This window comes from Chroicocephalus ridibundus, chromosome 23, assembly GCF_963924245.1.
Source record: "Chroicocephalus ridibundus chromosome 23, bChrRid1.1, whole genome shotgun sequence".
Classification (NCBI taxonomy): Eukaryota; Metazoa; Chordata; class Aves; order Charadriiformes; family Laridae; genus Chroicocephalus; species Chroicocephalus ridibundus.
Window position 1 is genome coordinate 6694279 of NC_086306.1, and position 16463 is coordinate 6710741.

General features: G+C 60.5%; 1 protein-coding gene across 8 annotated transcripts in view; it reads right to left on the reverse strand.

Annotated features, from left to right (window-relative positions):
• The window catches only part of ANK1 (ankyrin 1), a 62655-nt gene that overhangs the window by 10140 nt on the left and 36052 nt on the right, over nt 1-16463 (reverse strand). For 5 of the 8 annotated variants that reach the window (XM_063358586.1, XM_063358583.1, XM_063358589.1 and 2 more), the window contains exons 3-36: nt 15119-15217; nt 13947-14045; nt 13150-13248; nt 12851-13036; nt 12614-12712; nt 12000-12098; nt 11566-11664; nt 10924-11121; nt 10744-10842; nt 10289-10387; nt 9945-10043; nt 9602-9799; nt 9315-9413; nt 9120-9218; nt 7813-8010; nt 7486-7584; nt 6999-7097; nt 6572-6670; nt 6375-6467; nt 6118-6190; nt 5717-5740; nt 4719-4821; nt 4283-4430; nt 3961-4058; nt 3648-3872; nt 3074-3228; nt 2723-2934; nt 2401-2605; nt 2117-2213; nt 1504-1732; nt 1211-1336; nt 1005-1124; nt 702-786; nt 367-441 (exon numbers count right to left, since the gene is read on the reverse strand). In XM_063358586.1, coding sequence (XP_063214656.1) covers nt 367-441; nt 702-786; nt 1005-1124; nt 1211-1336; nt 1504-1732; nt 2117-2213; nt 2401-2605; nt 2723-2934; nt 3074-3228; nt 3648-3872; nt 3961-4058; nt 4283-4430; nt 4719-4821; nt 5717-5740; nt 6118-6190; nt 6375-6467; nt 6572-6670; nt 6999-7097; nt 7486-7584; nt 7813-8010; nt 9120-9218; nt 9315-9413; nt 9602-9799; nt 9945-10043; nt 10289-10387; nt 10744-10842; nt 10924-11121; nt 11566-11664; nt 12000-12098; nt 12614-12712; nt 12851-13036; nt 13150-13248; nt 13947-14045; nt 15119-15217 — 4234 coding nt within the window. The remainder of the gene's footprint in view (nt 1-366; nt 442-701; nt 787-1004; nt 1125-1210; nt 1337-1503; nt 1733-2116; nt 2214-2400; nt 2606-2722; nt 2935-3073; nt 3229-3647; nt 3873-3960; nt 4059-4282; nt 4431-4718; nt 4822-5716; nt 5741-6117; nt 6191-6374; nt 6468-6571; nt 6671-6998; nt 7098-7485; nt 7585-7812; nt 8011-9119; nt 9219-9314; nt 9414-9601; nt 9800-9944; nt 10044-10288; nt 10388-10743; nt 10843-10923; nt 11122-11565; nt 11665-11999; nt 12099-12613; nt 12713-12850; nt 13037-13149; nt 13249-13946; nt 14046-15118; nt 15218-16463) is intronic. The other 3 variants (XM_063358585.1, XM_063358588.1, XM_063358584.1) reach the window with 3 other exon arrangements.

A 16463-nucleotide genomic window follows, 5' to 3' on the forward strand; every position in this document is an offset into this window, starting at 1 on the left:
TGCGGGGGCTGCCGTTGGGTGCGTGGCTGCGATGACAGGGATGAGCCTCCACAAACAGCAGCGATATGTACAATTCGGAACAAAACCCCAGCCTGGCATCTGTGCGTGTGTGTGTGAACGCACGTACAGCTGCAAGAAGGTTCATTTCAGTGCCATGGCATGCTCGGTTTAACAGAAGGTCTGGCAGGCAAGGCCAGCCTGCAGAGGGGCTAGCGCAGAGGGCATGCATAGCTACTGCATCAGGGCCCAGCTCCCTGGGCAGTGTAAAACACATTCACTCCACCCTGCGGCCTGTTTCCAGACTTCCTAAGAGTCGGCTTTCCAAGGAGCGTTGTGCATCCTCAGAGCCGTCAGGTGTGGACTCACCGGCCCAGCTGAGGCCCAGCTGTTCTGCTATGTCTACCATCTTCTGGTCTGCCTTGTCTGTGCTGCTCAGAGAGCCTGGAGGAGACAAGAGGGTCACAGTTTCAGTTGCGTGGGGCCCTGCACCAGGGCCGGGAGGGGAAAGGGGTGCTGCCTGCAGGGGTCTCGCAGCCCCGTAGGCACGGCACTGCCCTGCAGGCAGGATCAAGGAACCCCCCAGGGAAAGGGAAGCTGCCACGAGCGCAAGTACGAGAGGGTCAGCCCAGCCTTTCCACTGCGCTTGGGCACTCCAAGTGCAGGTGGTGAGAGTGCTTGGACAGTCCCAGCAGGCTGCGTACCGAAACTGGTCTCACTTAGGATGCTGTATCGCTCCCGCAGAGACAACGGCGTCAGTGTCCTCCTCCGCTCCTCACTGCCGCTTCCCTGTGAGAGCGGGGAAAAATCAAAGGGTCACCAGCTTGAAAAGAGGGCAGCTGCTCTGCCCTGGCACCACTGCTTCTCCCGCAGCCCCAGAGTGATATGGCATGGCCATGTGGAGCAGCCGAGGAAGAAAAGCTGCCAGCGAGTGATGCCTCCTGCACCTGGGGGAGGGATGGGCCCCCACTGCCCCCTCCCAGAGGTGCCAGAGACCCGGCACTGACCTTAGTGCAGGGTGGTATGCTGATGTTCAGGTGGCAGAGCACATGCTGGAGGTCCTCATACTTCATGGCCTTGCGCAAGAAAGACAGGGAGCCACTGGCTTCCCGGCTGCTGTCCCGAACCTGAGCACCGAGAGCCCGGTTAGGTGGCCTGGCACAGGGCAGGCACAGGGGCCCAGCTGCAGACCAGCCCTACACCCTGCCATTACCTTGATGGGGATGGCGAGACGATTCTCCCGGAAGGACTGGAAGAGGAAGGTGCGGGGCTGAGTGGCCTTCTTGACAGGCACCAGGTTCCCTGAGAGCTCGACATGCAATGGCATCCCCTCCACCACCTGGCAGGGAGCAGAAAACAGGATCAAACCCTCTGCAGAGCTGCTTCCCCTGCCCCAGGACAGGGCAAGTGACCCCGACTCTCCTCCCTGGGCCAGGGCCAGGCCGCTCCACTGGCATCAGTCTCCCCTCTCCCTGCTGGCCCCCACACATGCTGCTAGGGACAAACCTCGATGTCCCTGCTGCGAGCCACCTCAGTGAAGTTTTCATGCTGCTCTAAAGTCTTGTCAATCTTGTCATCAGTCATGCAGTAGCAGCGCAGCCGGCCTTCCCGTGAATCATTCATCTTGGCAAACACCACGAATTTGGCCATGTAGGGCACAGCCGTCAGCTCCTTGTACAACATCGTGGCGAAGTGCACGGCCTCGGCTGTGCGCGGGCAGTCGGCCAGCCAGAACCTGCAGGAGGGATGGGTCGGGGCACTGCCGGGCAGGTTCCCCAGTGGCACCAGGAGAGCTGCCCCCTCCCCGACAGCAAACTGCACTGCAGAGGGTGCCCCAGGACCTCTGGGTAGAAGAGGACCCCCATCCGTGATGGGGACCCACCCAAGCACAGAGAATGGCCCCTTCGCTCTGCACGCCCAGTTGGCATGCGCGTTCCCTGACGCGTGCCAAGGCAGCATGGGGGGCTCAAGGCTGGAGGCAACTGCCCCGCACATGGGAACGGGGCAGCGTCACAGTGAGCACAGGGGCGGGAGGCTCCTCCTGGCACAGGCTGGCCCCCAAGAGCCCCCAGGGAGCAGCAGATGTCCCCAAATGAGCACGTGCTCGCCCAGGCCTCACCTGGCAGACACGTTGGTGGTAAAGTTAGCACACTCGTTTTCATAGACCAACTTTGTGGTGCCTGTTATGTCTTCCCACTGGGCTTGGTCTGTCCCTCCTGGAGCAGAGAACAAGGGTGAGTATGCTGCCTTTCCATAAACCTGGGGTCTGCATCCCCCCAGCACTTGCTCTCTCCACAACCATAACCTGTCCTTAGCTCCCAGGAGCTGCAGCCCACCAAGGTGACCCAGCCTGCCCCCACGGGAGAGCACGCTTGCCTGCCTGGCAAGGGCTGGCAGCCTCACCGATCACACTGCAGAGCAGGCGCAGGCTGGTGGTGTCACCCTCGCCACTGTCTCGGGGATTGTCCTTCCAGGATGGTGGCAGTGGGATGCGGAGGCCGATGGGGCGGTGGAACTTCCTCCGTCGCGGCTCCACCGTGACAATGGGGCTGAAGGTTGCCTGGTTCCCCAGCAGCTTGGTCACCAACTCATCGGGCACGGGCTGCGCCTGCGGGCGGCACAAGCAGGGGCATCAGGGCCAGTGGCCCCCTGGCTGGGGGGGCCCGTTGGCCCAGCCCAGACTGGGCCCGTTGCTGACCCCCGGGCTGGGCTTTCGAGGGCTCACCTGCAGGGCCAGCCTCACTCCCTTGGTGACGGCGGTGTCTGGGAAAGTGGCCTGTACCATGGGCACCAGTGTGCTTTTCAAACATCCTCCCTCCGGGCCAATCTGATCACAGTCCTGGCAAATCCGGGACATGACCACGAAGTAGAGAGGGAAGTCGGTGGTGATGATGCGGCAGACCCTCTTCTTCTCCAGCTCCTCCAGGCTCTCCAGCTCTGCAAGGGCAGCACAGCCACCAATGCTCACACACCAAGCCCGCTGCTGTCAAGCACCATGCCACGTTCAGCCCCATCCCACCCTCCAGACCTCTGGGGAGCCGCATGGCGCTGAGCCCCCCCTGCCTGTCATGCTCACCCTCATCCATGCCGTTGAGCAGCTGGTCCATGTAGCTCTCCTCATAGCGGTTGCGGTGCTCCTTCCAGACAGAGCCGTTCTCGTTGCGCAACACCACCAGCTCGCGGTCTCCGCGCCCATACGAGGCAAAGTGCGGGATTTCCACAATGACGGGGCTGCAGACAGCAGAGGAAGGGTGCTTTCACCCACATGCTGCCGCTGGGACACACAGGCAGCAAGGTGGCCCTGGGCAGAACACCTCCCCATGCTGTACAGCCGCCGGAGGAGGAAGGCAGGACTGCTCACTCCCCTCTCTCTGTGAAATGGGGCTCTGTGCGCGGCAGGACCATACTGGTCAGGGCTTTTCCTACTGCAGCAGAGCCACTGCTCCATTACGCTGGAGAAACCCACCCCAGAAATGTGCTGTACCTGGCCAGAGGTGGGATGTCTCCTGCACCAGACCCCCAGAAGCAGAGATGGACGTAAGTCTTGCCGCAGCTGGCAGAGACTCCAGAGGAGCACAGATCCATCCCTAGTCCTGAGGGATGGCCACGGTGCCAGCGGTCCCATCTGCTCTGTCCCCAGCTGTGCTCACCTGAGGAACTGGGCGCCAGCGGGCCCCAGGGCAATGATCCGGCTGGCCAGACCCTCCTCCTCAGCCAGCGATGGGGGTGCAGGCAGCTTTTGGGGCTTCACCAGGCGGCAGGTGATGCGGGTCGGCGCCGCGCAGGCACGGGGCGGGATGACCACGCGCAGTCCATGGTGCCGGCTGCCCCGCATGGAGCCGCCACGGGCATCCACCATGAAGCTGACCAGGAACCTGGAGCGGGCAGAGGCAGGGGCAGGTGGGCACCTTGCAACCAGCTTACAAGCAGAGCGTGCATGTGCTGCACGGGCTGGGCACTCACCCTGTGTGCACGGGGCTGGCCACCGGGCTGATGTTATCTGATGTCTCAGTGGCGGGGCTGCTGGGGATCAGGGAGTCCTCATCGAACTCCTTGGAGGGCTGTGTAAAGCATGGAAGACCCTACATGGGCACAGCGGCCTATTTGGAGGTGCTAAGCCTGCCTGCTCCTCCACAGCCTCGCAACCCTCCCTGGGCAATCCCATACCACCAGGTTGATCCCCACCACCCACCCCACGTCTTGGTTCTGTGGTGACGGGCGTCTCCCCTCGGCAGGGAATGCCTGGCGCCTGGGGGGGCCATGGCAGGCTGTGTCTCACGCTCACCTCCTGTGGGGACACCGAGGGCGCATGCAGCAGGCTGACTTGCTCAGCTTCTGTCTCCACAGGTCCTACCTGCTCAGTCTCCTCTGCTCTGGTCACCACAGTCTCAGGTGGGACACAGGGGACCTGCAGGACCGCTGGAGACTCCATCCTGGCAAGAGAGGGCAGTGACAGCCACTGAAGTGCCAGGCCAGGGCCCCTCAGCCCCCAGCCATCCCCAAAGAGTCCCGGGACCACTGGACAAAGGCAAACTCAGCAGCGGACCCGTGTCCTGGTACAGGAACAACACCGACTATCTTTGCTTGCTACGCTAGCCAGTGGGGGCTCAATGATCCATTCCTTGGCCAGAGATGTCCCTGCCCTGCTGGGATCCCTGCCCAGCACTAGTCTGGTCCAGTCCCCTGTCCCCTCTCCCTCCCCATCATCCAGTGCCTCTTACGTTTGCTCCAGTGTCGTTGTTGTCATAAACTCTAGCATCTCCCTCTTGCCCTCCTGGTCCCTGGAATCAAGTGTCCTGGGCTTTGGTGCAATCAGCTCCTCCTCTGAAAGTGAGAGTTGGCTCAGCATGTGGAGGCAGAAGGACAAGGGCACACAGATGTCCAAGACCTTGCCCCCACCCCTCCTCAGGGCTGGAGCCAGGGCCCACCTCTGCTCCCACTGCTCCCTACACACACTCATCCCCTGGGTCTCAGCTGGCCACGGAGCGGCTTTGCCCTCTGCCAGACGGGGTCTGCTGGCAGGCGCAAGACCCATGCCGCGGGTCAGTGGGACCGGCGCTTCGGCTGATAGCCGACCCCTTTCCCACAGCACCAAGCACAGAGCAGAGCCTGACAGGGATACCCTGCCATTGGGTGCCGGGACAGGAGAGTAGGGAACGCTGCGGACATGGGAAGGATGCCCTAACACTGCAGAGTGCATCCACACCCCCCCCTGGAGGCACAAGCCCAGCCAGCACTGCCTGCTGGCCCAATTAACGCCCTCTAAGGAGTTCACCAGGGTTCGGCTCTTGCCAATGCCCTAAGGGAGGGAGTCCAGCACCTCCCAAAGCAGGGAGAGAGCCCCAGTGATGGGGAGGGGACCGTAGCAGCACGGAGATGCTAGAGCACTCGGGTTCATCCCTGGCCTGTCCAGGACGGCACAGGGCGGTTGTGGAGGGGCACCGGAGTCTGTCACAAAAACAGGCTCTTCTGCCTACTGGGGACAGGGCCTGGGGCCCACAGGGAGCCAGGGCTCCCCCGCAGTGGGGGGATGGCCCCGTTCATGCAGCCACACCACAACAAGCAGCACGGACACAGATGGGCAGGGCGCGATGGCAGGGCCTGCGCTGGGTAGCACCAGCCCAGAGCAAGGTTCAGCAGATGGATGTGGCGTGCGGATGGTTAGTGGCCATGGGGTGAAATGGGCCATTGAGCTGGGGCAGGGGGACACATTTCATACCCATTACTGTGACATGAGCAGTGCCTGCAAAGTAAGAAGAGGCAAAGGTGAGGTCTTGGTGGGAGGGAGCAGGAGTGGACCAGCTGCAGCCGGGCTGGGAGCTGGTACCACCCCGTGGAGCAGGGCACAGTGGGGGGCTCTGCATGCCAAGGGCTCTCTGCACACTGTCCCTGGGGGACCATAGAGAGGTTCAGGCACATCCCTCCTGCACAGCGCAGGGAAGCACCTGAGCCAAGAGGTGGCATGCCAGGAGTCTGGTGGGCTCCCCGCATCCTCTCCGCAAGACCACCGCGGGGCCACAGATCCCCCCCACCCCGGCCAGCAGGAATGCCAGTGCCCATCCCCGGGGCTGCTGCCTGCCACACTGGCCCAGCCAGCAGATCTCTGTTTGGGGCCCTCACCTTCGTCCTCCGACACGTCCAGAATCTCGTCTACAGTCTCCGGGAAGCTCATGCGGTGCTTGTCACCGACTGACTGTGGGAGCAGAGCAGAGTCAGAGGAGGTGACTTCGCTGTGCAGCCCCCACAGCCCCCTCTTCACGCCCAGGCTCAGCTGCCTCTGCCTCAGGCTGCCCGGCTGCGCCCTCTGGACCTTTGCCCGGCTGCTCCCAGCCCCAGCCCTCCTCCACAGGGTCCCGTCCCAGTCCCCAGGGGCTCACCGGGATGTCAGTTTCCTCTGTGACAATCTTGAGCACATCTGTGACGGAGATGTAGCCAAGCCGCTTTGCAATGGCCAGAGGAGTGGTGCCATTCTGTGCGGGGAGGAAGGACGGGGTCAGCAGCAGCCATGGGGAAGCCCAGGCAGGTGCCAGAGCTTGCCATGGGGCAAGGAGGTGCAGGCGAGCGCCGTACTCACTGTGCTGATCTCATTGGGAGAGGCACCGTGCTTCAGCAGCAGTGTCACGACGTCTGTGTGTCCCTGCTGCGCCGCTTGGTGCAGAGGGGTGTATCCCAGCTGCAAGGGAGGACAGAGGGTGCTGCCGTCGGTTCTGGGAGTCTGCTGACCCAGAAATGCCCCAGACCTCACACTGTGCTTCATGCCTGGCGCACGAGGGGCAGCTCCCTCCTTTCCAGGGTAAGCAAAGGGTTCTGCAGAACCCAGCACTTGCTCGGGGCTGTAGCTAGACTACAGCAGCCTCCAGCCATGGAGACAGGAGGGCTTGGAGCTATGTGGAGCAGGGTGGGGAGAAGTGGAAGCAGGGAGGGAGGCTAAGCGTTCCCCAGCAACCTGCATGCTGTTGCCCAGGGCAGAAGGGTTCTTGGAGCACAGGACATCTCTGTACCTTAGTCTTGGCATTGACATCAGCCTGATGCTGCAGCAAAAACTTCACCAGCTTGATGTTCCCATAGTGGCTGGCCACATGCAGCGGGGTATAGCCCATCTGAAAGACAAGATCAGGTCTCAGTCCGCCCTCAGCGGTGCTTCCTGCCCTTCTGGGTTGGGTATGCTCATCTCATGGGCAAGCTTCTATAGATGAAGGATGGGACATGTGTATGGGTGCTGCCTGAGAGCCCTGGACCCGAGCAGAGGGCACACTGCCGATGACACCAGGTCGTGCCCAGGGGTATAGGGGTGACCTGTGGGAGCAGGCAAGAATCATCCCTCCAGGGAGGTGGGGGGAAGGGACCCCAAGACACAGACAAGATGTGCCTGCAAGAGGGCAGACTCTTGCACAAAGAACAAGAAAAGCAATGCTCCTCCTGGAGTGGGCCCAGAGGTAGTTCCCCTACACATTTTTCACCACAGCCGTGGTTAATGCACTACTTTACCCTGGTTGTTGCGTCCACCGTGACTCCGTGTTTCACCAGAACATCAGCAACCAGCACATGCCCCTCTTGGGCCACGAGATGGAGAGGAGTCAGGCCACTCTGCAAACAGAGGAGGTCTCAGTACAGTGGCAATGCCACCGCTGCAGCTCTACCAGCAGAGACTCTAAGTCAGGTCTCCAACCTGGCAAATTGACTGGCACCGTGCCGTTGGCCAGCACACTGCTGCCCAAATGCAGGGAGGCACTGGGGCCTGGACTACTACCCTGTCTGCTACTCCCTGCTGGGGTGTTCGCTTCCAGCCTGGCAGGATGCACTGGGACCACTTACCTTGTTGCCTAGGTCACCATTGGCTTGTTTGGAGAACAGCAGTGCCACCATGTCCGCATGCCCTTCCTGGGAAGCCAGGTGTAGTGGGGTGACTCCCTGCACAGACTCCGCGTTTGCAGAAGCCCCGTACTGCAGCAAGCTGCTGGCCACCTCCATCTGGTTTTGCTTGGCAGCGATGTGCAGGGGGGTGTACCCGTTCTGCGGGGAGAGAGGCTCATTGCAGTGCTCAGCCCCCACTGAGCAGACCAGCAGGGACAGAAGGTGCCACCTTGCCTCCCCAGGCCAGGCCTGCCCTTCCTAGTTGCCTCCAGAGCTCAGGGATGCGGGCTCACACCCAAACCATCTCCCTGACAGCAACTAGCCCAGATGCTGAGGCCAAATCCCTCTTCCAGCCAAGACAGGGGTTTCAAAGGCCACCTGCTTCAGGTTTGACTGGGATCAGCTGTCCTGGAGCTTTCCACACATGAATTGCTACAGCAGCATTCAGCCACCTGGAGCTGTGAGAGGCCAGGGCAGACAGACACCTCCCAGAACGTGTCTGGCTGAGGTGTGGGGAAAAACTAGCAATATGCAGGATTAGTATTCATGCAGAGACTGCAGGGCCTTGCGCACTGCCTTTGCCGCCACACTGCAGGAGTGAAGCAGCTGGCAGACAGGCTGTGCCCAGGGTGACGCGCAGGCTGTCGGTGACGCAGACCGACGGGGGACTGGCGCCGGTACCGGCTGCTCCCGACGCCTGCGCAGCGAGTCTGCGGGCAGCCTGCGCCGGGGGAGCAGGAACTGCCAGATGGGGAGGGCCAGCACCAGCAGCCACTTGTCTGTTCTGAGGATGCAGCTTCTGCAAACAACGTGGAAACCAAGGCTGCTGGTCTGCTCTCTGTGGGGGACGCTCCCTGTGCTCAGGCAGAGCGGGGCGACTCTCATGAGCTCGTGGGTTTTCTGACTCACTGCTTCCCAGCTGCATGCAAACATTCATGTGTGGTTTCCCAAACTGCCAGACCACAGCGCTGCTCAGCAGGGCTTGCCATGGAAACACATCCCCCAGCAACAGCCACAAAGCTGCCAGCGGGGACTGTCCTGACACAGGCTGGCTGCGGGAACAGGACGCCCGGCACCCCTGCCTGCCCCGTGTGCTGCTGCCAGGCACAGGCGGGCATGAGCAGCAGGCATGGAGAGCGGCTGGTGGTGATCAGTCCCTTGTACACTCCCTGAGTGCCAGGGTTGAGGTACAATGCTGGCCCCAGGCTGGCACACACTGGCCACAGGATACATCCCCACATCCCCAGGGACACACGGTCCAGCATTACCCAGGCTGAGCTGTGCGGGGAGCTCCCCTTGGGAAGCAGCAGCTTGACGATCTCCAGGTTGTTGTGGTGGACAGCCACGTGCAGTGGGGTCAGGCCATTCTGGGGAAGGGCAGAGGGCACAGACAGGTGAGACAGAGCCTCTCCCCGCACCACATGCCACACCACTCTTCCCTCTATCACAGGAGCAGCACTCACCTTCCCTGCTGCATTGGGGTGAGCGTCACGTGCCAGCAGCAGCTCTGCCACATCCACCTTCCCGTACTTGGCTGCAACGTGGAGAGGGGTAAATCCTTTCTGAGGAGAAAGGCAGCCCATCACAGGGTGCACAGGGATGAGGAGGAGCGCACTGGCACATGCGCAGAAAGGGATGCTGTGGCATGGGAGGAGGTTGCCCTCCTGTGACAGGGACACTGAGCTGCCAGCCTGCCCAGCCTCAGCCCAGCCAGGTCATGCCTTCAGTGGCGGTGGCCACAGCAGCTTACCTTGGTCATGCAGGTCTGTGAGGCCCCCTTCTCCAACAGGGCCAGGGCTGTGTCCACATGCCCCTCTCTGGCGGTGATGTGCAGGGGCGTGTGCCCCGCTGTTGTGGCCAGGTTGGAGTTGGCGTTGTTCTCCAGCAGGAGTTTGGCCATGGCAGTATGGCCGATGCGTGCAGCACAGTGCAGAGGAGTCTGGTCATCCTGCGAGGGAGGCAGAGGAGCTGTTTTGGCAGACGTGGACCAGTCCCTTGCTTGCCATGCTGAAGGACCCCCAGCCCTGCTCCTGCTGTTGCACAGCCCCTGGCAGACCAGGAGGTGGACTATCCCACAAGTTCTCTGTACTTACCTTGGCCTTGGCATTGACTTTGGCTTTGTTCTGCAGCAGGTACTTTGCCACATCCGTGTGCCCAGCTCTGGCTGCCATGTGTAGGGGCGTCTCTACTTTCTGCACCAAGGACAGGATAAATTGGTGAGGCCGTAGGAGGGGATACGCCTTCCTGCAGTCGTTCCTCTGGTCTGAGCACAGGAGAGCAGTGCCCACAACCTTTTCTGGCCCCTACCAGAGTCTCCTGCCAGCACAAAGCAGGGGGCACCAGGGATTGCTCAGGAGAGCAGGACTCGGGCAACCCCCACCTCCTGTTGGACCCCACCGTGATGAGTTCTCACAGCCCCAGCCAGGGTGGGACTCACCACATTGGACACATTTGGAGAGGCTCCACGCTGCAGCAGGGTCTTGACGATGGGCAGGTGCCCCATGAAGGCGGCCACATGCAGGGGGGTCAGGCCGGACTGTGGAGAGAAAGGGGCCAGGGCTTGGGGACTGGGGCTGATGGCCTTGCCAACATCTCTTCCTGCTCCCTCCTCCTCCTCCTCCCCCGGGGGCACAGGGGCAAACTCTGGGTCCCCAGCCCGGCCTCAGCACCCTGGTAGGTGAGATGGGGGGAACACGGAGAGCTGCTGCCTCCCCTGCAGTCCCCCTGCCCTGTAGGGAGACGCTGCCAGGCTCAGCAGGTCCTGAGCTGCAAAGAGCCCTAAGCCACAATGAAGAAAGTGTCTGGGGACCAGACAAGGCACCAGGGCCACCATCCCCTGCAGCGCTGCCTGCTCCGCACAGGAGAGCTGGGGCTGCGCTGCAGCCCACCTACCTCCGTGACGGCATCGATGGAAGCACCCGTCTTCAGCAGCAGCTCCATCACCCGGATGTGGTTCTTCTTGCAGGCGATATGGAGGGGTGTGAAGCCATTCTGCAGACAGACAGATGGACAGTCATTTGAGAGAACTCTCCCTCTCCCCCACCCCATCCCTGCCTGCCCCTCCTCACTCACCAGGGCTCGGGAGTTGGGCTTGGCCCCCTTCTCCACCAGCAGCTTGGCCACCCGGTGGTGCCCACAGTGTGCGGCCACGTGCAGCGGCGTTAGGTGGTCCAGGGTGATGTCGTCGATCTCGGCGCTGTACTGCAGGAGCAGGCGTACACAGTCCAGGTGGTCGCCCTGTGCTGCCATGTGGATCGGCGACAAGCCGTTCTGCAACCGTGGAGCAGGGCCTCAGGGCTGGGCCAGGAGGGGACCAGGCATCCCAGCCAGCCCCTGCCTCACTGCCCTGGCCACAGCTCTGGGGCAGAAGAGACGGCATGTTCCCCAGGGTGCTACCAGAAAGGAGCTCCGAAATCCCTCACCAAGACTTATAGCTGAGCAGAGGGCAGGGCCTGAAGAGCTGCTGCCATGGGGCAGGCTGTGTCCAGGCCATCCCCTTCTCAGGGCTGGTCCCTTGGAAGCATGCAGCCCTCAGGCAAAGGGCTCCAGCTAGGGCCAAGGAGGAGGTCAGGAAGCTCCTTGCCCCTTGGCAGGCCAAAAACTCAGCCCCAGCCCAGCCACGGGTGGCATCCAGCAACTGTGCACAGCTTGTTACACCCCTGTGCTGCCCTGGGACCTGGCACGAAGCACAACCCCACAGAGTCCCACGGGTACCTTGGTTTTGGCTTGAATGGGAGCCCCGTGGTCCAGCAGGATCTCTGCAATTCGCACGTGTCCATTGCGAGCTGCACAGTGGAGAGGGGTCAGCTCGTCCTGGGGACAGAGAAAGGTTCAAGGGCTCGTCATGGGCAAGAAAAGGCAGGGCTCCCCTCAGGCAGGAAAGTAAGAGGGACTTTGGACTTATTTTGGCAAAATAAAGCAAAACTGAGCCTGCCCCCAGGGCACACCCACTGTAGCCATGCAGCCCCCTCTCACCTCTACATGCAGCAGCAAAAAACCCAGTCCATCCCCTTAGTGCACCAGGGACCTTCCCTCATGCACCCAGCAAGATGTTGACAAGGCATGCACTGGGCAGTGCTCCCTGGACGTAAGGAGCTCGGGGAAGGAGATGACCTGTATACTTGCTGGTGATTCAGAAGCAGTCTCACCTTGGTCCTCGTCTCTATCTGGGCCCCACGGTCCAGCAGCAGCCGTACCATGATGATGTTGCCCCGACGGGAGGCTATGTGCAGTGGAGTGATCCCATTCTGAGAGAAGGAACAGCAGTCTTTTAGAGGGAGCAACCCCTTCTCTTTCCTCCACGGGGCTGCAAGGAGACATGGGGCGAACAAAGGACAGAGGGCAGGGAAGAGCTAAATCCCTGCCCAGGGACAGTGCGGGGGAACAGCTTGTTTCACATGGCTGGGAGAGAGGGTGAGCGCCTGCTCCTGCCTGCAGCTAAAGGCTGTGGAGAGAAGCTGCGCCCAGGGGACTGGAAGAGGCACGCGAACTGCAGGGGCTATAAGCTCTGCCCTACAGTGACAGCACCAGCTTTCCCTCAGCCTGGACACAAGGTTCCCAAGAGCTTGCATCCGACATCGGATGCACGGCTGCATCCGACAGAGGGGAGACATAGCAGAAAAGGCTGGTTATTAATGGCAGCTCCCCAGACATACATCATTGTGGTACCTTCTGCACGGCACCTACATGGAAAGGAGGCACAGCCGGCTCCTCTGGTGCTGCAGCAGTACCAGTCCCAGCAGACGTCCCACTTTGCACTCACCTGGGGTGTGAAGTTAACACTGGCTCCACGGTTCAGCAGTAATTGGGCCACACTGAGATTCTCATAGTGGGCTGCAATGTGCAAGGGGGTAAATCCAGTCTAGGAGAAAGAAGGAGGGATCAGCCCAGCCAGACACATGCTCCCTGCTGAAATGATGGATAAATACAGCATACCAAGCTGCTGTTCTCCCTGGGGATGTGGGAAAGCTCCCAGAGACAGGATGGGAAAGCCACACACCTTGGAGAGGACATCAGCATTGGGGTCATTCTGCAGCAGCACAGCAGCTGTGCGAGTGTCATCGTTGCGGGCTGCAATGTGCAGGGCAGGCAGGCGGACCTTACCCTTTGTCCCATAGTTGATAAGGTGAGCAACCACGTTCTCATGCCCTTGTTGCAGAGCCACAGCAAGTGGCGTGAAGCCATCCTGCCACGGAGAGGTGGGTGAGACGGGGAGAGCCGAGGAGCCATGGCAGCCCCTGGCACACCCAACAGCAGCCCCAACAAGCAGCGCCCTGGGGTCCTCCCCAAGGAACTCACCTCTGTGGCTACATTCTGGTTGGCTCCATTTTCCAGCAAGAACTTGACAACTTCCAGGTGGTTTTCCTGCGCTGCCATGTAGAGGGGTGTGAAGCCTTTCTGCAAACACAAGGCCATGCACATCAACACAACTCTTCCTCGAGTTTCTCAAGCTCCTTGCAGACCTACACCCCATTAACGCCCACACTCACAGCTCATTGGACTGGGGCAAATGCATACACAGTGTGGGTGGGATAAAGGAAAAAACTGGCAATGATGGAACAATCACAGAGAGCTGGAGTCCAAGGCTCCCCACATCCAGAAAGAACCAGAGGAATGCTTCACAACAGTCAGTGCAGGAGACACTGCCTTCCACTCACTGCCACTGTTGTCCCTTGCTTCAGGGACGTTTCTCCCATCAGCCAAAAGCTGAAGAGCTTGCAGCCCCACCAGGCCCAAGAAAGAAGGAGGCACAGCGTGCAGAGCTGCAGGGGTTGCTGGAGACCTCATGGCTGTGCCAGGGAGGCATTGGCCACGAGTCCTGCCAGGATGAGTTCAGCGTGCTTGTGTGTGCTGCCACGGACTCCCTCAGCAGAGAGACCAAGCTGGTCTCCCAATATCCCTCAAGACTCCCTCCCCAACACTCACACACTCGTCTTCTTTCAGGATTCTGGCAGAGCAGTCCTTGCCCCTGAACAGGACTAGAGAGGAACTGTAAAGGGCTGCTGAAGCGTCCGTGCTGGGCACAACTCCCACCATGAGGACACCACCATCGAGCGTGCTGGGTGCTTTTCCCACCCCAGCCCAGGTCACTCTACCTGTGACTGCGCATTGACGTTGGCCCCGTAGTTCACTAGTTCCCGGACCACGTCCTGTTGTCCAGCCAGGGCAGCAATGTGCAGGGCTGTGTTTCCCTTCTGAAAGACACCACAGGGCAGCGCTCAGGAGCTGGAGCAGCCACAGCGCTGGGAAAGATGGGCCTGACATGTGCTAACACACGTGCAAAGAGCAGCTGGCCAGGGGAAGCCTGGGGGCCAGGCAGCCCTTGCTCCATGCCCCATCCCTGCTACCGAGCAGGCAGCTACCCTTCTCGTTTGCTGGCCAGGGAAGAGAGTGATTTCATCTCTCCCATGAAGTTACTGGCAGCAAAAGCTGTGTGCACTGTCAGGCTCTGTGTATCTCCAGCACCAGGAGACGAGGAGGGGAGGGAGGATGGGGGAGCTGAGCTGGCAATCTTCAGGCAAAACTGCAGTGTGCGCCCTGGAAGCCAAGGCACCCCAGCAGAGCTAAGGGATGATAAGCAGGATGGAAAATGCAGACACGGGCTCTTCCGACTTGTGCCTTTGGGTGGTGTGGCAGAATGCCAGGCTCTGCTCCGCGCCCTGAGCGCTGCCAGAGCAGTGGGGAGGTGGGAAGCCAGGCCCCCTCCTGCTCTCACAGCCCTTCAGATGGTGCTGGAGGCTGCTCATTTGTCAGCCCTGCTCGCTTGCGCATTGTCTCTCTTGTCGCTGAGCAAGAACCACACCCCGCCGCGGTGATGCAAGGACAGAATGATATGTTATTTACGGAGCACCAGAGCTCTCCAGGCTTGCGACAACGGTACCAAGACCATCTCAGTGTTGCAGCACACAGGGCTGACCGGAGCTGGCAGCCAGTGCCAGCAGGGGATGCGAGCACAGACAGCGCTAGCACGTGTTGTGGCTTCTGTTACTCCCCTCTTGAGCTCACAGTGGCCCCCGTTGCCCACATGGGGAAGAGGCATGGGTAGAGAGGAACCTCCCACCCACTTGGAGGTTCCCAGCACGGCTTCCACTGGGCTGAAATCAGAGCCACGTCTCCAGGCCCAGCCCAGCAGCACCACTACCGGCACAGCCCTTCCAGTGGCTGAAAGCAAACAGCATGATTCACCGCTCAGCTACTGCTGGCGTGTCTGCCAGCAATGGCAGGGTGAGGCGTTGTGACTAATGTGACCAGAATCCCTTGTCCTCACCTTGGTCGTTGTCTCCAAAACGATCTCCTTGTGCAGCAGCTCCACCACCATTTTCACATGGCCCTCCTTGGAGGCCAGGTGCAAGGCGTTCAGCCCATTCTGGAGGGAGAAAAGGTGGGAGAGGGGCATTAGTCACCTGCTGGGGCTGGGGCTCTCCAGGGAACCCCCTACTCTGAGCTCCTGTTCAGACACAACTGTGGGCACTTGGCCCACGCTGGAGAAAGTGCAGGTTGGTGGGAGCAGGAGCCCTCACCTCGCCCCCGAGCCCTGTGCTGGCACCCAGCACGACCAGCCGTGGTTATCTCCACGCTGCCAGGGCAACCGCGTGCTGAATGCTAAGCTGCTGACTAACGCTGGAGGTTTCTCACGAGCAAAACACGCAGCCCCTGTAGATGATTTCCTACGGGTGGGTGGCAATACAGCTCAGCGTGTGTGTTTGATGCCACAGGCACCGTTTCAGTCCTCCCTGCCCATGGTACATCCCTGATGTCAACTCCCATCTTTGCTCAGGTGACTTTCCTTGGGGTGTCCCTCCCTGCAATTGCCTGTCCGCAGCCTGGCTTTCCAAACCTAAAGCACGGAGCAGAGCTTTGTGTATGGCCCAGATTGAGGATGGACCAGAGCTCCTGTGTAAGTGCGCATACAAACATTAAACTTTAACATTTACACAGGCAGAAGTGCAGTGAGTGAAAGAAGCTCTGCCTGGGACAATGATTTTATCAAGCAGCAGCCGAATTTAATTCACACCAGTTCAGGAGCTTCCTCCTGGCTTCGCAGACTGCCCACCAACAGCCCCGTCCTGCAGCCTATGCTCAGCAGAGGGTCAGCTTTGCTCCCTCGGAGTTTAACTGCAGCAAAGGGTGCAGAGAAAGTGTTGGCTGTGCCACTGCTACGCTCCACCAGCTCCAGGAACCTCCTAAACAACTGAAGTGAATTCTCAGGAATATCTCTGCGTGTGCCCCAGTTTAGCTCGCCTTTTTCCTATACGTGGAACTTGTGCTCCAGGAGCAAAGGGCTGCCCAGTGCCCTTTTAGCATCTCTGGGCTGTCAGAAGGAGGTATCAGGCCAGTCAGCGCCCCAGAGGCTGCTAAAACAGCTTCTGCTCCATTATTTCTGACACTCTCTTCTGCTTCCCAGATGTCAACAAAAGGGCTGGGATATTTGCTGGCAAAGAGGTGAAATACTTGCAGGCGATTTCAGATGTCACTTTTTCCCCATAAGGCAAACTTCCCGTGTCCCTCACTTCTCCCAGGTGGATGCACTATGTTTACTCATCCCTACGCAATGCTGTCGCGCGGCAGAGCCGCCAGCTCCCTGGGAGCACACAGTCCTGCCCAAGTACTCC